Source organism: Toxotes jaculatrix, chromosome 5 (genome assembly GCF_017976425.1).
Source record: "Toxotes jaculatrix isolate fToxJac2 chromosome 5, fToxJac2.pri, whole genome shotgun sequence".
In the NCBI taxonomy this organism is placed as follows: domain Eukaryota; kingdom Metazoa; phylum Chordata; class Actinopteri; family Toxotidae; genus Toxotes; species Toxotes jaculatrix.
Genome location: NC_054398.1, coordinates 13,667,138 through 13,691,213, shown reverse-complemented (window position 1 = coordinate 13,691,213; position 24,076 = coordinate 13,667,138). Strand labels below are relative to the sequence as shown.

General features: G+C 40.8%; 1 protein-coding gene across 2 annotated transcripts in view; it reads left to right on the top strand.

Annotated features, from left to right (window-relative positions):
• The window catches only part of sema3d (sema domain, immunoglobulin domain (Ig), short basic domain, secreted, (semaphorin) 3D), a 28,907-nt gene extending 5,465 nt beyond the window's left edge, over positions 1-23,442 (top strand). The window contains exons 2-19 of one of the 2 annotated variants that reach the window (XM_041038094.1): positions 1,579-1,836; positions 5,641-5,801; positions 7,652-7,714; positions 7,828-7,947; positions 8,052-8,145; positions 8,673-8,801; positions 10,897-11,033; positions 12,576-12,690; positions 12,953-13,022; positions 13,111-13,255; positions 13,657-13,879; positions 14,240-14,328; positions 14,645-14,686; positions 15,344-15,501; positions 16,973-17,037; positions 17,222-17,361; positions 21,149-21,190; positions 22,106-23,442. In XM_041038094.1, the coding sequence (XP_040894028.1) occupies positions 1,629-1,836; positions 5,641-5,801; positions 7,652-7,714; positions 7,828-7,947; positions 8,052-8,145; positions 8,673-8,801; positions 10,897-11,033; positions 12,576-12,690; positions 12,953-13,022; positions 13,111-13,255; positions 13,657-13,879; positions 14,240-14,328; positions 14,645-14,686; positions 15,344-15,501; positions 16,973-17,037; positions 17,222-17,361; positions 21,149-21,190; positions 22,106-22,573 (2,469 nt within the window). In that variant the 5' untranslated portion in view covers positions 1,579-1,628 and the 3' untranslated portion in view covers positions 22,574-23,442. The remainder of the gene's footprint in view (positions 1-1,578; positions 1,837-5,640; positions 5,802-7,651; positions 7,715-7,827; positions 7,948-8,051; positions 8,146-8,672; positions 8,802-10,896; positions 11,034-12,575; positions 12,691-12,952; positions 13,023-13,110; positions 13,256-13,656; positions 13,880-14,239; positions 14,329-14,644; positions 14,687-15,343; positions 15,502-16,972; positions 17,038-17,221; positions 17,362-21,148; positions 21,191-22,105) is intronic. The other variant, XM_041038095.1, reaches the window with a different exon arrangement.
• Positions 23,443-24,076: the final 634 nt, after the last annotated feature.

Below are 24,076 nucleotides of genomic sequence, written 5' to 3'. Positions count from 1 at the left end.
TCTTTGGTGATTGCCCATCCATCACACACAGCTCTATATCTGTATTTGTAACCCTGAAGGTGTGAAGGTGCCTCAATTTGTCATCTTAAATAAACAGCAGTCTGTTTATCAGGGCCTAATCCTCTCCAGTTTAAAGCCATGGGGTGCTTGAATAAATGAATAGAAATAAATGAATTGAAGTGATAAATGGAATTAAATTCCATGTCATATTCCATTGTATATTTTATCATGCAATGCAGATCTGTGTTTGTAGGTGTGACTGAATATATGTGTTCAGAATGTCACCTTTTATAATTTCATAGGCGCTGCATAGATTTTGCCCAAACTGTGATTATGTCTCTTCTTGTCTGTGTCTCCAAATCTTCCAACTGGAAGCATCATGCCTGGCTTCAGTATTTAAGAAATGTGAGTGTGTTTGCCACAGCAGGTCTATTAATTTAGGCTGACAGTGTTTATGTTGTCACAAGACAAGTTGATGTGTGTTATCTGAGATGGGGGTGGAAGGAAAGTAATGAGGGAGATGTAGCAATAAGGTCTGAGGGGGGAGGCATTCTTCTGATGCATTCATTAATTTCTTCATTGATTGTCTGGTTAATTTGTAGCTAGGCGGCTGTGGAAAGTGCAGCAATGCAGGCACAACAAGTCACAACATTTTCCTTAGTGGTGGCACAAATATAATGTTAATATGTATGTAATTGTGCTGATTTGCACCTGATTCAGATTAAATCAGAAACAGTTCATTAAGTAAACAGAATGCAGATTCATAGATAGCTATAAATTATTAGCTATAAACTGTTCATTTCCAGTTGAATCTTGCTCTGTCATGGTCCAAATTACTGGGATTGAAATGTTGTCACATTTGCACATTTCCAGTGCTTAAATATTTCTTTTTCCTTACTGAAAAAAAACCTACAGTGTTATGACTTTGTTCTATGTTCAGTTACCTCACATCGCTCAAGTTCTCCTTGATTATTAGCAACAGAAAAGCCAGTGAGTGTTCCCATGACTGTTCATACAACTCACTTTTCACAGAGTTTGAGCTAATGTCTTCGCTAGAGGCCTCTTTAATGCACTGTGAAGTCCTAGATAAGACATGGCCCATTTTTTTTTACACGACATAAAGGAGGAGCTGACAGGGTCATCAGCCAATGCTGAAACTATTGACAAGTATCATTCAGGTAAAGAATTAAACGAGTTACCCATGTGAGAAGGAGATGGAAGATAGAGAAAGAGAGACTGAAAGAGGTATAGCTGGGTGAAAGATAGTACAATGTGACTGCTTTGTTAGCCTGACCTTTGTTTTGGGCAAACAGATTTAAAGGCGACACAAAAGGAAAGCCAGTGACAATCAACAGCTGATGCAGGATGGGGTAAAGAGAGGGGACATGCCTGTAGGGCTCCATGGTGAACCAGATGAATAGTCACGACAGATACTTGTGTACATGTCCTGCGTGAAGTTAGATGAGACTCCACACATGCTAATGCACACACACACACACACACACACACACACACACACACACACACACTTATGATTGCTCCTCCCTAGCTTGACTCCTTATACCGGTCTCCCTCCAGGGTTGCAGAAGAGGACAGAGTGAAAACGGAACAAGATCACTCCACACACCATGAAGAAAGAGGACTCTGGTAATCAGAGTCTTAATGAAGCTGGGCCTTGGTTCTGCATGTCTGGCAGTAATTATGACGGCAAAGGGAAGAGGATTAAGGTGCTATCCCATCCTGGGGTCCCATTAGTGGGTCTGATGTTCTTGGCCACTCTCTCTTTTGGAGCAGGTTTCAAACAGAGTGTCCCCAGGGTCAAACTCAGCCACAGAGGTAAGAACTGAAATATTGTTGATTTGTCTGTTAATTTTATTGACACTACATATTTACATTTACTTTGATAATCTTTTCCCTTTTGCTTTTTTGAGAGCAAAATAAAGTTTGGGTAAGGTCATTTAACATATTAAATCTCATGAAAACCTTCATCATCAGTGCATTTTCACCTTGTTGGAGTTGTAGCACTAAATGAGGCGATTGACTGTGATTCACACCTATGGTTCCCTTGTGTTGTTGTCTTTTTCTGTTTGAGCGATTCATCGTGCATCTTTTAAGGCTGTGTTTAGCTTTGACTTTCTCTGTAGGTAACACTTGTTCCCCACTGGTCTCTGTTTCTCTTGCGACTTTCTGCACACAGCCAAGGAGAAAAGTGAAAAATGAGGTTAGCACACTTAGTCGCACTGTTGAAGTAGAACGAGATTTAAGATCCATTTACTGATCCATTAACCCACTTCATAATTCCCAGTTTGTCACTTTTTATGAGCATGGGAATGTTTTGTAGCCACTTTTTGTGCAAGTTGAACACAATCTCTTAATCCTCTCATCAGCATAAATCCTTATTAAATTAACCTGAAGTCTGGTTTATATTTTGAAAATTTATGATGGTGATGACAAAATGGCAAATGTTGGTTTGTAATAAAATACACTGTTGTTGCAGTCCAGTCCTTACAGTCTAAGTCACATCCAGAACATACATTTCATGTTGATGCTCCTGGTCCATGGGAGACTGTCGTTTCAGTCTGCTGTGTGTATAACAGCCAGTCTCAGCAATGTGTTTAGTTTTGCGTGGACTGAGTCTGTTTGCTTTGTGCCACTGAGGGAAAGCTAAATTATTGCTCCCCTTAAAACCCATTCTAAACTCCAGTGCAAACTTCACTTCAAAGTCTCCATCCCTCATGCTATGTATCAGCTGCACACAACCACACAAATGAACTTCAGTCTTGCTCCATAAAACTGAATTCCCACTGTGACCTTAAAGTAAACTCACTCTGACTTCAACCTCCAAAGTCTCTCTTCTGGTCAAAAGCTTCCAAAACCAGTAAGGCTGGAAATAGATAGACACGTATGGCCTGACTGTCCAACATAAATATATGTAAGTAGCTGCAGGAATAATGATGACTAGGGACAGTGTTTACTCAGCCGTTAGGCTAGTATTTAGCTCTGCAGTTTGTTTTATTTTATGTTTGTTCCAAACCAACCAGTTGATAAAATGGAGCAGTTCATTATTTCTCATATGATTGCATTTTATTGGGCCTAGATATTTGAGACAAATTTTTTTTTTTTCGTATACTCTGTCAGAATGTGTGTCTTGGCTTTGCTTCTTGGTGTTGACTATGAGCACGGCTGACTAAACTTTGCTGTTCATTCAAGAGAAAGGCCATCTGACTACAGTATGCGGTGGTTTCCCTTGGACCTCAGAGTAACAACAGTAGAGCAATGTCCATGTTTGGCTCTCTCAGTCAGAATGACTGAAGCAAAAAAGAATCCATCAAAAGCAAAATCTCCTCCAAGCCAGTGCACACATCATGCACACAGCTTGTCATCATCTCGTCAGTGCACGCTGCTCGAAAACAGCACCACCCAGCAGTGATCACTCTTCAAACATCACATCACCCTACTGTGAAAGCACAGCTTCAGTGATTGAAGGGTGAAACGATCAAAGTGAAATCATCCCTGATTGAGTGAACACCGCCAAACAACTACCTTGTACTCCAAACCTGTGACCCTAACTCAGAAAAACACATCTTGAAGAATTAAGTTCAGGTTTCATTAAGAGCCACAACATACACATCACCTTCTGCCAGTTGAAAAGTCAGATCATTTGGTCATGATTTAAATACCTTTAATATCATACACGCTCAGGTTTTTTTGCTTTTGTTCTTAATGTGCAACCAAAAGAATGAAGTTACGCCGATACACTAGAGTTTATTAGCCATATACAGTAGAGTATATAAGGATATTTCTGTCTATTTTTTAAAACAGTTGCTCCATTTAGTGAGCAAATTTACTTAGTAACAGCAAATCAGAACACTTTTAAGTGAATTAAATCTGGCTGTTCTTGAGCTCTTATTTACATTACTTCCTGACCTAACATTTGATACTGGCTGTGACGTTACTCTGTGTATTCTGAAACCATGGACAGAACATCCTACACTGCATATTAAACACAGTCTGAGGCTGTGATCAAGCAACATGTAAACAATTACCTCATTTCAGCTGGCTTAAATGCAGCTATAATGGTCTATAGGTTACTTCTAATACATATTGTGCTAATTCTTGCTTAAATAATGTGATTCTCGTACCAGCACATATGGACAATTCATACACAGAGTCATTATAATTGCAGCTATGTATCTTCCCCAGTTCTTGCTAATTTCAACTTCTTAGACAAAAGACAACAATGACATTGATAAATGCCTTACTTATCCTGAGTTTGGTTGTCTATGCGTGCACAATATCAGGCATTATAGAATTATAGTGCTTAAGTCTAGTTTATCAGAAGAGCCTAAACCTGTTGGCTGAAAGCCAGCTTGGTGATGTCTTACTTAAACCACCAGCAGAGGAGCTAATCAAGACGTGTTGAGAGCTCTTTTCTTTGGAGTAAGGTGTGGAGCACTACGCTAAGCAGCCACAGCTTCGCAGGCTGTTTCAATGGGCTCACAGTGCTGCGTGTTTATAGAACAGATTAGCGTTAGCCAAGGGCTAGCAGGCCTAATCTCCCCGAGGTTTAGTCTGCTGCTGTGGGCATGATGTGTGTGTAGGGGTGAAAAATATGAGCATGTGGGGGTGCTGTGTCTGTGAGCCTGTGTATAGAAAGAGGTATTAAGCAGGATTGCGTGGTGTGGAGGGGTCCCAGAAGTTCAAATATTGGAGGTTGGTAACCTCTCCGGTCCTTCACACCAAGAGGGTAATCACAATGTCAATCCTTTCAGAGTGACTCCCACAGGACTCCCCCGCATTGAGCCAGTGTTTATTCAAGGCATGTTGCTATACTGGCACACTGAAAAGAGCCTAGTGATAGAAGAGATTTCCTCAGATCAAGGAGATCAAGGACACAGTACTGAGCTGAGAATGTAGTCAGTTTTCAGATTCCAGAAAACTCTCTTTATAATGAACTTTGGAAGCTGGGAGTCCAAAGATCAACTAACTGAAACACAGCCTATATACTGTATATTTCAATTCTTTATATGGAATATGGAGTATATTTAAAGTATTGCCACTATAAATTATATGGAAGTCAACAGCAAACTATACCATCATCTAATGGGTGAGCAAAAGGCATTACACCTGCTCTCATATCGCCCTTGACATGTATATGATAGAGCCACATGTATATGAAGATGCTCAGTCTTCTGTAAATAAGGTCTAGTCAGGAAAGAATTGGTAGAAAGACAGGTAGGTTTTAGTATAAACTATCTCCATGATTGATGAAGTAGCTATGAAAATACCCTGATAAGGGTATGCATAACTGAAGTAATGTGTTGTTGAAGTCCTTGTAACTGTATCTCTTCTCTATCAGCGTGTGTAGTTAAGGTGTTGAACCACAGAGGATTAGGCAGCTTCAAATCAAGCCGAGACTCGTTTCTAACCTAGAGGAGGAAACCCAGAGCTTGTCTTTGGGATTTCGGTGCAGGGAACAAGTTAAGCTTGACAGCGTTATCCTGCTGAAGAATTTTTTTCAGCATACTGTAATTCAATGCTAGATGGTGCATTTTTACATTTCAGCTCTGTTCATACACTGTAATGCGGGGATTTTCTGATCTCATCGTTATGTCTTGTCTGTCTCTCTCACTGGGCCAGAACTGCTGCAGGCTGGCAGCGTGTCTCTGTTTTTGGGCCCCTCTGATGGCCTGCACTCCCACTCACTGCTGTTGGATGAAGAGAGAGGTCCTCTTCTGTTGGGAGCCAAGGATCACATCTACCTGCTTGACCTTGACAAGCTGGCCAAAGCCCCCAGAAAGGTACATGATACAGAGAAGAGTAGAAAATAGAAGTGTGCAAATTAAATTAAGAAGGTATTTGAACAATCCAAATAAATGGCAGCTTTTGGTTTTGTAGCATTTCAGGACATTTACTTTACATGAAATGTTGATTAGGTAGACTTTCAAGTGTTTACAGCCACTTTAAGAGTCCCCACACCTCCTGACAGAGGGATGGTGCTGGAACAAATAAAGGTTTGAACAGAAGATAGAGTATCTTCTCCACACACAGTGAGTGACCCAATCCCCAGACATGCAAAATTGTGCTTGGAGTCACTTGAGTCATATAATAACCTCAGTTATTTGCTGTGAACAGCTCATTATTATGGAGACTTCAGCTCATACCACTTATTCCTATCTTGCCATTAAGTGGGGTGATGTAAGGTATTATTTTTCCATTACTGGTTTGCTAAGCTGGAATGCTCTCAGCTGTCTATTGTTTAAGAGAAGAGCTCACCTTTCAGTCAACAGCAGTCTGAAACTGTCTGTCTGGTGAGGTCAGGGTCATCACATTGGAGGGCACACACACACACACACACACACACACACACACACGCACACACACACACATACACACACACACACACACACACACACACACACACACAGATTCAATTGCACATAGAGTATACACACATTTATGGAGTACACACGCTCACACTCACACATTTACACAAACACAAACGCATTGGGACGGATGCCATATGTTAAAGTTTGTAGATGTGAGTGTGTGTTTATGCAGCTGAGGTTGATGACAAGTGGGACGACAGTGTGTTTATTTGATCGTTATCTAGTTGTTATAACTCTTAGTCGTGCTCTCAGAGTGTTGCCTTTTTGTTGTCTTTCTGGTCATTGATACTGATGGGAGATAAGCACCAGAAAGGCTAATTCTCTGAGCTTTTTGGGACCAGACCTTGACGGTGAATATGATATAGAGATACAGACTTTGTGTTTATCAGTTAATGAAGTGGCATACCTGGAAAAGGACCCTGGGGCACTAAAACACAGCAAAATATTTTGCTAGTAAGCAGGAGATAGCTGTTACGTTGTGAACTTTTCATTATAGTGTTTATAGATCCCCATGTGTTCTGGTAAAACTAGGTCATTGATCATTTCATATTCTGGGTTTCAAAACTAACATAAGCCCTTACACAGGCCATATACTGTATTCAGGCAAAACATCACATTGTCAGGCTGGTTTTCTGTATGAATTCCTCAGCGGCATGCATGAGATGTATTAATATTTGTGCTAGTGTGTTTGCATGCGTATCAAGGCTCTGTCGAACCATGAATAAGTCTGGCGATAGCTCTCCTTGGTAGGATTTAGGGGAGGTAACACGCTAAGCACATAAGCCTGTTATAACACATGTGTGAACATGGTGGGGTACACTGAAGGGACACTGGATGTGATAAGTCTCGTACCAGCACCCGGAGGTGTTAAAAAAAGGGATAATTGAGATCAGTTGTTTAATAACCTCAAAAGATGGCTGAGGTGGATAAAAAAATGCAAAATGGAGAGTAACTAATTATAAAGCATTAATTCTAAAGTTAAAAGAGAAGAGGGTAACAGACTAATAAAGGTAAAGTAAAATATTGTGTTTTTATACAGAAGGTACACAGAGAACTGCAATAAACTGACAGAGATTTAATGGACGTGTAAATGACAGTTTCCAAGTTCTTTGTAGATGTAAAAAGCTCTAACATTAAATTCTTGCAGCACATAAATGGAAAATAAATGAATGAGGACTGATTTGAAATCGTAGTTAAAAGGCTGATGTGTTGGCAACATGATGAGATGTAAAATGATTTCCTTTTTGTTTATCTATCATTAGATTCACTGGCCTGCTGCCCGGGACAGAGTTGAAATGTGCAAACTGGCGGGCAAAAACGCACATGTAAGTGCACAAAATCTGTTCACCACTGTGTGCTGTAATACACAGTAGACCTGTTCAATAAGGCTTTTCGTCATAGTTCATCCTTGCTCTTTTTCTGTCCTTGCCTGTCGCAGTTGGAGTGTGCTAACTTTGTCAGGATGCTCCACAACTTCAACCGGACACATGTCTATGCCTGTGGGACAGGAGCCTTTCACCCCAGCTGTGCTTTCGTTGAAATCACTGGGCGCAGAGAGGTAAAGTAAATATGAGTGAGTGAATCCCAGCAAGAATAATTTAGACAGGAGTTCAGGATTAAAGTTTTTGAAAATGTAATACTATCTTCCTTTTCGTCTCTCAGGATGGTGTGTTCCAACTGCTGTCTAGTACGGTGGAGTCTGGCAGGTTGAAATGTCCTTTTGATCCCTTGCAGCCATTCACCTCAGTCCTCACAGGTAGGATGAGCCATCACACAGGACTTTAGCAGTCCTCTGCCTGCCTTATCTCTCATGCACCAGAAATTTACTACTGCACAGCCCCACAGCCCCACATCCCCAGGAATAAATGGTGTTTCTTCTCATGTCACCACTCAGTCGTTTGAGTAAATTTGTATTCATGTATCTGTTTTTCCAGCTCTTTTCTCCAAATTATTGTGGTCAAGAAAAAAGCAAGCAGACATTTCTCAGGCAATGACAAAGTTTCTTGGCAGAGAGTTGTAAACAACACATGTTTATGAGTCTTATCTTTCTTTCATGTGTTTGTTTCTTGAAATCTTTCTCCGTCTGTGTTTTTTTATGAGTTCACTGAGGCAAGTCAGTGAAATGAGCTAAATAATAATGTAATAATGTCAAATCTGTTTTCTGATCTAAATATAAAAATTGCAACCTAACTTTTCATGTATAATAATATACTGTATGTGCTGATTTCTTTTCTGAATATTTTGATGTCATAATTGATAGACCTGTCTCTGAAATTGGTCCAGATCAGTACCTGTATGCGGGCACATCTTCAGACTTCCTGGGCAAAGACACAACATTCACACGCTCCCTTGGCCCTCCACCTGACCAGCACTACATACGCACAGACATCTCTGAAGACTACTGGATCAATGGTACACACATACTTGGATAAATCCACATTAACACGCCAATTGCACTCAAAACTTGTTATTGCTCTTTCTCCAAACTTCCAGCTTCACTAGTGATACAAAGAGTCTCTCTGTGCCCTCAGGATGGTTATTGGCATTCCAGCGCAGAGGAAACAACACACTTATTCATTTCACTGGAACTTTTATATGAATGCCATAGCTGAGCAGGGACCACACCTACAGGGGAATTTACAGTGTGCCACAAAGTTCACGGCTTCAGTCACACTACCGCCTAGACAGACACACACACAAACACATGGGCATGCACAGTCATCACTGAGGAGGGAGTCTTCTCTCTTTGTATACATCTCCAGTCTCAAGTGTTTTACAGCAACCGATGGGTTGTCGTGTATCAACAGTTGTCACCAGGATCTAAATCCTTACACATGGTCTCCACATTTCACAACCACACAGTCAGAGATGTTTGGAGTAATTACATCTCTCTCTCTCTCTCTCTCTCTCTCTCAGTGTGTGTGTTGTATACACCATGTGTTGGCGCCACGCATACAGAGAGAAAGAGCACATAAGTGTTTCTGTTTCTGTGAGATTGTGGTACATCTTTCCAGTGCTGCTGGACTAACAATGACCTTCTGTCGAATGTGTTAGCAGTCGTACATTAAGCCGCTCCAGTTAGGGAATCACCCTCTGGTGGTTGGCCGGGGTTCTAGGGATTGAGCTAATGTTGATGTAATGTCACTGCAATGCCTAAGCCTTTGGACCAGTTCCACTTGAATCAGGATGCTTATGTCAACATGCTGTCTCCTTCTCCCCCTCTTCTATTTCCTACATTATATATAGCTTTTAATGTCCTTGCCTTGTAACAAAGTGTACAATCATAAAGTATTAATTACTAATTATTCTTGTTTTTTCTGTTAAGTTGCATACAGTCAGTCCAGAAACCTTTGACTGTACTGATAACAGTAAAACTTACTTCTGCTTTACAACAATTCAGAGGCAAATATTGTTTTTACTGCTCTAGTTATTTCTTATTTGTTTGACAGCTATATATGATACTAATGCTTTTCAGATTTTAAATACAAATATATGATCTTATAAAATATGATACTTTGTTATATGTAAGACTTTAGTGTGTGACATTAAACCTGTCTCTCATAGGCACTCACAGAGATTTATCACCTGACTTTGCAGCTCCTCTCAGCTGTGTGGAGAATTGTAGCAGCTTTCAGCTCACCATTTTGGTTTAGTGACAACTTTACTGTTTTTGTTCACTCTAAACTGCTCTCGTCAACCTTGTTTCCAGCCACAGCAGGCATCTGCTTTTAGCCAAAAAAAAGCTCTGATAAACCCAGTATATCCTTCCTTATCACCATCAAAAGGCAGAAAGATGAAGTTAGCGATTTAACAACTAAAGAGTCAGATTTTTCTCTCAAGAGTTGATGTAGGCCAAAATGGAGCTAGAACGAGAGTGAATATTTTTCTTATATTCATCCTGTTTCCACAAGCACAACTCCAAGTAAATGCTAATGTTGCTCTGTGCCTGCCTCTATGTGTAAATTGACAACTTTTCGACTTATTAAGGTGATAATATATCAATGTTGTGTTTACAGGCCAAAAACGGCCAAAAGAATCAGTTACTACTGCTTTAAATACTCTTACTTGTAAGTAAGTATTTACATCATGGTATTGCTACATTTAAATAAAAGAATCTGAATACTGTTCAAACACCGAGGCCACATGATTAAGGTAGATGCATGAGCCTGGGTGTTCCAGCAAAAGGATGCTCTCTCTGCCGCACTACTGCTGAAAATCATTGAAAAGTAAACAAAACTGCTTTTAAAGTAACCTAAATATTCACTTTATTAGTCCATGTAGCAAACTGTACAACAAGTTTAAGATTTATGTGCAGCCCAAGCTTTAGCCTAGTAAATAGAGATGGCAATAAATCAGACCTTTCTGTAGAAAAAGAGCAAGATTGTAAATAAACATGTGCTAAGTGTAGTGTTAATGCCACTTCATGACTGCATGGCGTGGCAAAGTCATTACCTGACACATTTTAACACACTTTCCTCTCTCTCTGTTTTCCTCTCTGTGTCTTCAGAGGCAAGGTTTATAGCTGCGCATCCCATTGCAGACACCTACAACCCAGATGATGATAAGATATACTTTTTCTTCCGTGAAGTATCGTGGGAAGGCAACGACAAGAGCATCCTGTCCCGGGTGGCTCGTGTGTGCAAGGTGAGATATTACACAAGAGGAGTGAGGAAAGTGGGAGGTATTCAGAGGCAAGGAGGGGAGGTGAGGTGAGGATATGACAGATGGATCGCAAGGTAGGGGGAGAGAGAGGGAGAGGGGGATGGAAGAGAGAAAGTCCCAAACATGATGTTGGATGTTGAGACTCAGTTGGTAATGAGAGAAACGGCACTTGGAAAATAAAGCTAGAGTTGGTGAGATGTAGTTAGTAAGAGCACAAGACCCCTTACAGTGTGTGGAGGAGACGTAACTTCTGCTGACTGGATAAGGATCTTTGTGTTGGCCACTAAAGGGTTTTATCTCCCCCAGGAACTTTTGATAAATTGCTGATAAATTCTTCTTTTGTAGTTCTTTGAAAGAGTTGCAGGGTGCTGCTGTCAGGGGCAGTAAAACTTGTTTTTAACCCCTTTGTACTCTGCATTCAAAGTGCTGCTGCCTAGATAACCCCCAAGATCTATGTAGTTGAAAGATCTTTTTGCCATCTGATTGTCATCTTCTACCCTAAAAAATTTACATGTTTGTATTTCTACATGTATTCTTGTTAGAATGGTGATAAATATTTATTTTGTAGCTGTCTCAGAGGCACATTTTGGGTTTGGAGAGATTTCATTTAGATGTTAGTGCTTGCATGTATGTGGTATCATTACATTACATTAATTTGGCCAATTGTTTTGTCCAGTGCAATGTACACTGAGAGCATTCAGCCTCCACTGGAACAAGATCTTTAAGTCATCATTCAGAAGTCCATTTCTAGAAACACATTACCAAATTCAAACCTAAATTGAATCTTTTTGCCAGTATAACCTTTCTCTGTGTTCAGTTGTTCGATGCTTTAGGACATTTGAGAAGTATATCATGTTTCAGTGCCCATTAAGATCTATTTGACAGCATGTCAAAACAACTGTAAGCTTGGATGGGCACTGCACAGCTGACTGAGGACAGAGGCAGGATAGATTCATTATTGGGAACCTTTTGTGTACGATAGTGTGCCATTAGTCATTACAAATGGGACCAGTCCACACAGCACTTTGCTATTTGTATTCGGAGGTCTATTGCTACATTCTTAGAGTAAAGCTTTCAGTGTGTTTATGACCTGGGAGTAAGCTGTAAGGCAGACTGGCAGGAGATTCCTCTGGATTACAGCCCTCTCTTTTTCTTTCTCTCTAGGGTATCCCTCTCTTTTGGTCTTTGTATTTGTCCTTCCCTTTCATTATCTGCAAGTGTGTTTTTCCCTGCATGTAAAAGCAATGAGGACACTTCACTTTGGTCCTCTTTGAAGATTATCACCATTGTGAAACATCCTCATTAAGTGCTTACATTTTTTTTTGGTCTCTTAAACACAAGTGTGTTTTTGTGTGTGTTGAACCATAACGGTCTCCTCTATACCACTTACAGTTAGTGCACCAACTAAGTTTAATAGGGAGGTTCTCTTTAGACTGTCAGACTGTGTATATTTTTAATTGTGGTTGTCTTTTGGCCATGTTGGCCTGCTGCACTGTGCTGACTATGGATGTGGTTGTATTTCAGAATGATGTGGGTGGGCTGAGGAGTCTGACCAATAAATGGACCACCTTCCTCAAAGCCAGGCTTGTGTGTTCAATCCCTGGACCAGATGGAGTGGACACACACTTTGATGAGCTCCGTAAGTGACTGTGGGAATAAAAAGTCGAAATCTGGGCCAGTAAATTGGGTTTTATCCACCAGAAACTTTGTTCAGAGTGCATTTTACAAAAGGGAATGAATTTCCAAGTGTACCAGCAGTGGTGCTTTTCAGTGGCCACAGTAGACAGTGGTGGCTGCTCCTTGTAAATAAAAATACAGACGGAGATGCAACAAAATCTTTTCTGCGCAGATAAAGGCAATAAAAGTAGATAACAAATGTTGCTTCCCTCTTGTTCTTTCAGAGGACATCTTTCTGCTCCCTACAAGAGATGACAAAAACCCCATAGTGTATGCAGTCTTCACCACCTCCAGGTAAGTTCAGTTTTCATCACGTCATCAACACTACCTGTGGCCTTTCCTGCTCTTTTAACAGAGTCTCTCGTTTCCACTTCCCTCTCAGCTCCATTTTCCGTGGTTCAGCAGTGTGTGTGTACAGCATGGCGGACATAAGGGCCGCGTTTAACGGACCTTATGCTCACAAAGAAGGGCCTGACCACCGATGGGTAGAATATGAGGGGAAGATACCATATCCACGACCTGGAACAGTACGTTGCACACTGGGGTGCACAGAGAAAAAATAGAGATCTCATACTTGATCACTCCTAGCTACAGATTTTTACTCTAATTACAAAATAATAAACACAGCCTAATTAGATTCAAGGGTGAAATGTTCAAGATGCTGTGGGGTATGTGTGCTCACATCTGCACTTGACATATTAATCAGTTTCTTGTGTCATTTACTTTTAAAAAAAGTTAATGGGGGGAGGGGGGGTGTTACAGATGTTCCAGATGTGCTTTGACTCTTGTAGTTTTTTATTTGACCACCAGAGGGAGACATGTACCTGCAAATTAGTGAAGTGAGCTGGTCAGCTCTTGCTGAAAAGGAACATTGAAAAAAAGGGGCAAATTTTGCATTAGATTAACCTGTTTTTTTTCTGCCCTTCAGTGTCCAAGCAAGACATATGATCCAAAAATCAAGACCACCAAAGACTTCCCAGACGAGGTTGTCAGTTTTATCCGATACCACCCCCTGATGTATCGCTCTGTCTACCCTCTGACTGGCCGGCCTGTGTTCACACGTGTGCGAGTGGACTACACCTTGACTCAGATTGTGGTGGACAGAGTTTTAGCAGAGGATGGACAGTATGAGGTCATGTTCCTGGGAACAGGTGAGACACACATTTACCTAGTTCTCTCTTGCAGTTCTGTACCTGACCAGCAGAGAACACTAGATCACTATGAGTTGTCCTCTGCCTGTAACAGATTTAGCTGATGCTCTAATGGTCTTGATTTTGTAAAGATGAACAAATACAAGGTTGCCCTTGGATCCAGTAACCTGTCTTAGGTGTCAGTACTGACTTACTTGTACATTTTAATGTGTTAACAATAACAAAGAAAAATCTAAAAAAGTTTTGCCTTTGAGAAGAATGTAAGTGCGTGGACTAGAAGTACTCAGAAAACAGTGCTGTTACAGACTGGTTTTCACGTTATCCACATCCTTCACCTTTATGTCTCACTCTCTGTCTTAGATGCTGGGTCAGTTCTGAAGGTGGTGAGCATCACTCAAGAGAACTGGTCAACAGAGGAAGTGGTGCTTGAAGAACTTCAAGTTTTCCAGGTTTTGTGAACAACACAGCTACACACACAAATCCACAGATGCAGACGCACATGCACAGTCACAGTCACAGTCACATTTATTGTTAGTTAGTGTTGCTTTTTGATAAACAGTGTTCCTCAGTTGTTCTCAGTGGGACAGTTGACTCATCAAACAGTGAAATGCTTATCAAGCCTTTGATATATAAACTCTGAGACGCTGTGGATTTTTCTGAGCTATTAATCAACAAACTGTTCTGTTGTTTTTACTCAGTGCTCCAGCAATGTGTGTTTATTGTGGTGTTAAAGCTGGTGAAGTTTGTTTGTTTAACTTTTTGCAGGCTTCCACTCCCATCCTCAGTATGGAGATGTCTTCTAAACAGGTTTGCCCTCATTCTCATCCGTTTTCCTCCAACGCTCTTCTCTGTTTCTTCTCTGCTCTCTGCCATTATTTGTGCCACATGCATTCAGTCATGTGCGCATGCCTGATCAGACACTAGACATACTGTTTTTAATCCCCAAATCATTCATGTTTCCCATTTTCTACTCTCTCTTTAGGCTTCCCTATTTCTTTCTAGCTCTCTTTCCTCCTTCTGCTTCATTATCTAAGGGTCACGGGTGTCAACAGACACTTCAACCCCAATCACAACTTCCATTAATCTCCAGCAGTGTTTGACCAGTATGTTTGTGTGTGTCTCTATGTGCACACTTGCTAGTGTGCTAGTGAAAACTGCTGACTGACAAAGGCATGTCTTGACATCTGTGGTTTGCTTCAGGTGTGTGCTGATATTGAGTATTATTATATTATAATGCTTTGACCTCCAGTTATCCTTGAGTTTAATTTCACTGTAGGAAACCTGAGGAAATTTTCCTGAATAAAGAATACATGCATAAGGGGGGGGGGGGGGAAACAAATTAAATGTCACTACAGAAATCTTAATTTTCAGAACAAACCTGTTGTCACATACTAGAAATGTTTTATCTTTTTGCCTGTATGTTTACCTCCCCTAAAGAAGAGTGTGGTGTGTTTTGAACTACAGCAACAGCTCTATGTGGGTTCAAGCGAGGGGTTGGCACAGGTTTCACTCAGTAGATGTCACCTGTATGGCCAAGCCTGTGCTGAATGCTGCCTGGCACGAGATCCCTACTGCGCCTGGGATGGACACACATGCGCACGTTACATCCCTGCCTCTAAGAGGTACTCTATATACGTAACTTGTTATTGTGTTCTGTTTATTATCTATAAATCTATAATGATTTGTAGAGTGGAAGGTTCATTTGGAAGCCATGCTACCGTCTTTAACATACTGACATTGTCAGCGAGAGCACACTCCGACACACAGATGGATAAAATATCCATGATGTATTTTCAAGCACAAAACTCATAAAACAAATTGAAACTTACTTTTAAATTTACTCTCAGGTATGCAGAGCTGGTTCACATTAAGGCCTCGGTGCCATTAGGATTTTTAAAACAGTTTGATGTGGCCTAGTATGATTTATAGCAATAAACCTGAAAATATGTGTGATCCAAAAAAAGAAAAGATAAAAGTGCATCTATAAACTGCTTTAAACTGACCCTTTCTTGCCCTACTTCTCCACAGTGTGTGCTTGTGTAAGTGTGTGTTTGTGCTCCTGAGGCTGGTTCCTTATTCTGGGACTGTCAGAGGGAGTTCATAGTTGTTGCTAAATATGTTTTCTATTTTGGTTCAGCTCACCTCTTCAGCACTTTCTCCATGCCAGATGGTATTATTCCATTTGAGGCATTGATTAGAGATGTGGTTCCTGAGCTGATTAATTTTACTGACATTCCACAGCTCTAGAGTGTAGTCATTAAGGTGTAAAACTATGTGTGTTTTTTTGTTGTTTGTGTGCTTGCATGAATCTAGGCTCTGCAGACTCTGTATCATACAGTTAGGGATCACACTGCCAAATAACATGGCCAATGGGGATGTTGTTATGGTTTGTGGAATAGTGGAGGCCCTACGTTTGGTCTGAGGGGCTCTTTGAAGGCTGATCCTCACAGTGTCAATGAGTGTAGGCTACAGATGTCCCATCACACAGCACTGACAGGAGGTGGAGGAGGTGAAATCAAAACAAACTGAAGGAGCCCAACACCAAACTACAAGCCAAAGACACTGATTTTTTTTTCTTTCTAATATTTCTACTGTAGCGTTTATGTAGGAATACAATATTTATCTGCATATGAAGTGGGGCAGTTTCACTTTTACTTTAGAAATAAATGTCAACATCTTAAAACAAGACACATTACAGCAGAAATTGGCACTAGTGTGAATAAAATGGCATGTGACTATAAAAGAAATTGCTAAAATAAACTATAGGGCTCAAGAATAGAATAGGCGCTGAAGGTTACCAGTAATAAGGGGTCATCTTAAATCACATTTTAAGTGCCTGTGAAAAATCTTTTTTTTTCAGTTAGTACAAACTAGACATTTGACTCATTTTAAATCTAAATGAGTGGATTTATTTATTTGTGAAACAGTGACACTGTACAGGTGACCTTGTTAAAATTACTACGAACTATCAGTGTTGTATGGTATGAGCCTTATATTCTTAGTTTGTTTTTTTTTGTATTTGGCCCCTTAAAGCATATTGATTAAAATAATATATAAAAAAATATTAATAAACTTTATGTGTTTGTTCTCCAGGCGAGCCAGGAGACAGGACATCAAGCATGGAGACCCTGCCAGTCAGTGCTGGGACACAGAAGACAGTATGTAGACTTTGTTCTCCTAGTAGTTCATTCCATATCTCTCTTTGAAAGAAAGTGCGTTTCTTTCTCTGTCAACTTATTAATGAATCACTTAAGCAGGCACTAGTGGAAATGAGCTTGATATACCCTTTTCAGAACCACTGAAAAGATTCTTAGATCAATAACAGTCCTGTTTTTTTTTTAGGTCTTGGTGGGGGACGGGTGGAAGAGAGAGTTCTCTTTGGGGTGCAAAGCAACTCCACCTTCCTTGAGTGTATCCCCAAATCTCAACAGGCCCAGATCCGGTGGTACATACAGAGACCTGGATCTGAACGCAGGGAGGAGGTTAGAGAGTGCACTCACCCACACACGTGTACACACACACACCACCCAGACACTGACGTACAAATCATTTTTACCTTCCTGCCTTTTCTTTTACCCCATATTCTCTCTGAGTCTAAAGGTGGGTCTTGTTTTTGTTTTTCTTGAGTTTACTGTACTTCAGGGGTTACATTTTTTCATGCCAGGTCACAAAGCAGGGAGGTTTCTTACATAAGTACTTCAAAGCATTCAAAAACACCATACTTGACTTCTGTCTCACTGGCTCTGAGGTCTGAGTCTTGAACCCATCAATTGCTGTTTGGGCCACAAATCACATCCCTGCAGGCTCTGCTCATGTTGGGGAGGGTAAAAACAGCGTTTGAATCATGATGTTACTGTTCACAACTTATATGCCGGGTTGAATACCCAAAAGTCACATCCGTTGTGGAATTATTGCTAGTAAGGGAGCAATTCAGGGTCTCACTGGTTCCTTAAATAAGGTCATTATTGATGTTTATGAGCATCCAGGGCTTTTTGAAATTTTCAGCAGCTCTTCAGTTTTTGAGGAAGGTGAGGAATGACTCAAACCAGACTGACCCTAGGGGATGGGGATGGGACATCATCTATCTCATATAAAAATTGACAAGACAAGGAAGATGAGAATTTCATTTTACCCTGCATTTAACCTTTTTTTTTTCATTTCTCATTGAGGAGCCAAGTATTTGTGCTGGAATGCAACTGTTTTTCCCCATTGGCCACTGTAGGCTATTCAAGAGAGACAATAGATTCTTGACAGCGCTGCCTCATAAAACAACAAATACACATGGAACTTGTACAACATGCCGACTTCACACAGGTCTTAAACTAAAACTAGGGTTATAGTTAAAAACTCAACAAGCGATGGACTAGTTGGTGACAGAGTGCAGAAACTGATCCTGGGAGACAGGATGGTGGGCCGAGAGAGACGTACAGGGACAGAGAGATAATGTGTTTGTATTTGAGGTGTGGAAAGGATCTCATTGATGATGACACTTGTCTCCTGAATGAGACAACAGAGACCTGCTTACTCAGCACCTCAGTGCCCTTCCCTCCCCTATCCAAACATACAAACCTTCTTCCACCCCTTGCAAGTGGCCAGTTTACCACTCCAACCCCTCATTCTTCATCTGTCCCTACTTCCCACTGCACTTATTTACACCCACAACTGGTCCCCTGTCTTCACTCTCAGGGGTGAATGTAAACACAATGACAGGTGCAGAGGCCACTTAAGACCCATGTGTTCCTTTATAGGCCTGCACAGCAGAAAGCCCTGTGTTTTTGGCTTTGTGTGTGGATATATGTGTGTCTGTGTGCATGTGCGTGCTTCTTTATGATCCCCTACAGCAGAAATCATAACAGAGCGCTCCCTAGGGACAGCCATGTGTTTTGGGGTAATGAACACAATGGGGTGTTTTCTGTGTTTGTGTGTCTAGGCGTGCAATGATATGTGACCTATTGTACGCTAGACAAAGTGATGAAGGAGTGAATGCAGGAGTTCTTCCTCCCTCAGGATTGTCATGTGATAGACACAGAAGCTAAAAAAATACAACCGAATGTGCAGAATATGATGAATTAATGGCGAGTTATGTGGTGTTTATAATGGCAAAGTGTCCAAGAAGTTTGGATGTGTTGGAATATGCACATGAATTCTTTTCTAGGTGACTGAAATTTTATCTCAGTATTTTCTCTGCCAGTGTAAACGTAGAGAGACCTACTGGCAGCCTAATACAGACAATCGTTCTGATACAATGTTTAAATAATAATTCAACTAAGGGGAGGCTCTTCAGCAAAAACCTTTACATAAGTTGCCTCTTTGGTGTCCTTACAAAGAATAAGTTGTCTGTCTCCATTATGCTCACAGGCAACATATCCTAATGAAATAAGTAAATGCGATTATTTATTTATTTTTGCACTGTTTGCTTCCTAGTCATGTGGGGCAATATCTATGATTAGGCACATAATTGATTGTTGTCTTTGCTGGACCCCAGTAATGCTTCAACTTAACAACGCCATGCTGGAAGAAAAAGAAACACACTCACACTGTGTACTTTTTTTCCCAAGAGGATAGTTGTGTGTCTGTGTCTTAGTTTGAGCCAGCATGTTATTTCAGAGTGTCTTTGTCTGAGCCTTGTTACTTTGAAGACACTCAAAGAGCTGCCTTGTAATTGAAGCTATTTGACCTTTTTGGTCAATAATTTCCTCTCCTCTGAAGTCTAACATGACTTCACTGTCACTGTCACTTTTGTTCTTTTCAGTTCCAGTTCTTGTTTTTCTTGTTTATTTTTTCTCTCCTTACCACCCACTGGTAATGCTGTGTTTACTGGCAGCTGTGTCAAGCACAAAAAAATCTACAAAAAAAAAAAAATCTGCCTGATTAGCTGCATTGTACAAACTAAATCCAGACACCTAAAATTTGTCATTGCTGAGAAAGAACATTCCAGTTTCAGGATCAATTTATCACACAGCTCTGCGGTGGCCTTAATAGCACACACTCAAATGCACAAGATGTGTGTGTGTTTTTTTTTTTTTTTTTCTTTTTAACAGCAGTGTGAACAAAACTCTGATTCTGATCCAGTGTTCCCTCTTTTAGTGTAGCAGGCTTTGGGGATGTAAAAGCATGTGGTAAAAGGTGGTGTACCTCCACTCACAGCTGGCCATGTAGTGTTGGAGCAGGTGATGTCTGAAGTATCTGGCTCATACCAACCTCTCACTCCCTTTGCTTTTCTTCCCACTCTGTTTCCCCCTGTCTGTCATCCCTTCTCCTCTCCTGTCCCTCAGCCTCCCTCATCAACCCCACCTTAATCTCTCCTCACTTCCTGCCTTCACGCTTTTTACTCCAACTACTTTGTTTCCTCATACTTTTCATGTCGTCTCCATGATTTCCCACAGTCTCTTCCCTTCTGTGTTTCTCTCCACCCTCTGCCTCCTGATGGGTTTTGAAAGAGGCATCCTCGACCAGCTGCTCACAGCACCTGCAGCCCACTCCAACACTTACTCTCCTCATTCACTCATTCACACACTCCTTCCTCTTATTCCCTCATAAAAATCATCTATTAAAGATGTGAGCTGGAAGAGATTTCTGTGTCTTTCTCACAGCATGTTTGTGTCTGCGTGCGTAGATGTGTCTGTTTATTCCTGTGTGTGAATTCACCTCCTGGAGCCTGGAATGCTGGCTCATTAGAAAATTAGTAATAAGAAAAGAATGGATGATGCTGAATTTCATTCACAGTGTTAATTAGAACAATGCACAACCTTCCTGAAAGCATGGGAAGTTCTGCACCTGATACTGAAACATAGAAAATACCTTCTCACAGTTGTGATTCATTTAAGAGACTATTAAAATCTGTTACTCTACACGCACACTTGCTCACACACACAAAAATGTATCGAAGTGTCTCTGTAAACCCAGATCTCTGTACAATAAACTGCATTGCTGCTCTTTGCAGGAGTTAGTTGGCTCAATCAGATGCCCAGATGCACACAGACCCATGCACACACAGACACACAAGTAAAGACAGGCCATCTGTGTGAATTTAAATGTCTGGCATTGACATTTAGCCACAGATGCCTTGATTTTGGATGGTAGAGGGAAGCAGCTTAACAGGCACATAAATAAACACATAAATACTGATTGAGTTTTTACATTTTCACTCTCTCTCTCTTTCTCTTTCTCTCTCTCTCTCTCTCTCTCTCTCTCTCTCTCTCTCTCTCTCTATATATATATATATATATATATATATATATATATATGCCATGTGTTTTGGTTATTTAGTCAGGTGTGCCAGCAAAGAAGAATGTGATGGGAGACAAACTAGTAAGTCTGTGGTACTAGTAGATCTGCCTGTGCCTGGACAACACATCATCAGTGTCAGACCTATAAACCACCACAGAGCCACACGCATACACATACATACATACACAGATGCTCATATGTAGAAGAAAATGAGAAAACACACACACACACTGGCACACATTGGCAAATTTTCATGGTTTTCTACATGAAGTTTATGCCTGGGCCTCCTTCTGTAGCTGTCTTATCAGTTACACCTCTGGGGGGTCGGAGCAGGGCTGTGGGAGGTATGCTTTTGAAGCATCCACACATGCACGGACACACACAGTCTGGACACACATTCTCGTGCTCTTTGACTGTTATCTGAACACAGCTGTGTTGTCTTAGGCCGTGACAGCAGCCATGCCACCTGATGAATCACGGTGGATGCTAAATGAAAAGAGGGGACCATAAACATTAGCACGCTACTTACCCTTACACCTTAACAACAAGCACATGCACTCCCCCACAAGCACACACACACACACACACACAAACCTTTTTCCAAACACCCTTCTTTGCCTTTGCTTACTGCTTACACTCATCACGCATCTAAAAATCTCTCCACACCACATAATGACCTCTGGCCCCCCAAGCTGTTGGTGACACTCACCACACCCAATTCAATATGCTTCCTGTTTCAGGGGTCATTACCATGTTTAACGCACCTTGGATACAAATCAGGCATGAAAATGTATGTGTGTAAACAGGGTGGGAGGTATCGAGTGGGGGTTTTGTAATGTGCAGCCAGCCTGACTGATTGATTGGGGGTACGGAGATACAAATTTTGTGGTTGTTTTGTCCTTAAGCTTTGAATCTTTAATTTAAGAAAGGAATATTTCAGATAATTTTGTGTTGTATTGTGTGCTAGTTTTACTCTTTATTTGCATCTTTCTCCAGGTCAGGTTGGATGATCGTGTTGTTCACACTGATCGAGGTCTTTTGATTCGCTCCCTTCACGCCTCTGATGCTGGTGTGTATGTCTGCGTAGCTCAAGAGCACACACATTTTACACACACTCTCCTCCATCTCACCCTACAACTTGTAACACATGGTCAACTGGACGGAAAGCCAAAGCCCAGTGAAGACTCCATGGTGGAGCTACGACATGGTGGAGAGTCTCGTCAGCGATATAAAGACTACCTGAGAGTGATGAGCTCACCTTTTGGATCTCTGGAGGAGTACTGCGATTCACTTTGGTTGGAGAAGAGGCCGTCAAGGGTGCGAGGACGAGGCTTAGGAGTCGGCAAATGGAAACACATGCAGGAACTAAAGAAGAGCAGGAACAGGAGACACCACAGAGAGAGGGAGGGAGGGAGAGAGAGAAGGAGGGTGGTGAGGACAGCCCAACAGGGAGGGATGAGGTAAAAAACAAAAAAACAAAACATTCAGGATTAGCTGTGTATGTGGAGTGATGAAGCAGACATGACACAGAGCTGTAAAATTGCAATGACAGATCAGTCCATGAGCAAGCAAAATCTAACTCAGAGTTAATGGGGCATGACAGACTAATGCAGAAAGAGTTCAAAATAAATACATTAATTTCAACAAGCATTTTAAAGCAGTGTTGGTTTGAGAGTATTTAATTTCTTCAAAATCCAGATTCCAGTTGTTTCAGAGGAAAAATATCTTGTTTAGTGATTTTCTTCTAAGCTTCAATCTTAATTTGAATTCTAAGTGTTTTGGATACAACTAAAATTATTGTTTTGTCCTGTTTGCAGATAACATGTTTCTAAGAAAACATCAGAGGCTGCATTACTGCTATGTGTGAAACAGTTTTATATGGATATCCATTGACTTCTACTGCAGCTATAGTGCTACTGTAGATGAAGTGACCAGGTGAAGGATTACAACATGACAGTGTTTTTACCCCTAAGGTACAGATAAAACTGACAGTTAATAGAGGCGATCTTTTGATGATACTGAAATGTATGGTTGAATTGGTGAGACTGGGAAAATATATACAGTAGTAGTATAGAAAAAAACAAATCGAGCCTGCTCATGGTGATGACAATGCATTCATGTTGAATGACTGTAAATATTTATATAACATGTACAGGAGATACAGCATGCTCAGATTTAGTCTTAATTACTGCCCTGTATAACGATAATAATAATCATGTGTTATGTTTTGGCTGAAAAAAAAACATATTTTTGTACAAACATTTAAAATATGTACTGTAGGTTCAATAGATGTTTTCATTATTGCAGTTATTTAAATAAATTTGTCTCTGAGGCTCTGTTCCCTGAGTTCCTGCTGACGTACATTCTGTGAAGAGACAAAATCTCTGTACAAGACATCTATTAAAGGTGCAGTTACAGGCAGTCTCAAGCACACCGCAGACAGGCTGAGAGTGGGTTAGGGTAAGTTCGGCTTAGCCTCTCCCAATATAGCAACGTGAGTCCCTGAACGCTGTATGCAGATGTCAGAATGATTCAGGACCAGCTGGTCTCTTGCTTAATGTAAGTCTGTGTGTGAAAGAGAGAGAGGGTATCTTTAAGGAGAAGCCGCATAAAATATGAAAGCTTGTGAGTAAACTAAGCAAGGTTTGCTACAATAAACTGATAGAGCTGTAAAGACATCAAAATCAGTGGCATGAGCGTGAAAAGCAAAAATTATGCAACCCAAAGCGCCTGACCTGAATAGTATATGTAGCCTTACATAATAAAGGAGATAATATCATACACACTGTTTGGATCTAATGCTGCCAATAATATGACAAGGATCTTTCTGTGAAAGACATTATTAAAGTCATGGGAGTCCCTCTGTTTTAAATGATTTAGTGATAACCTCTTAAATTAGATTTTGGAGATTTTTCTTGCTCAAATACTGCTGGTAACACAGGGTAGAACATGTGTACCAAACATATA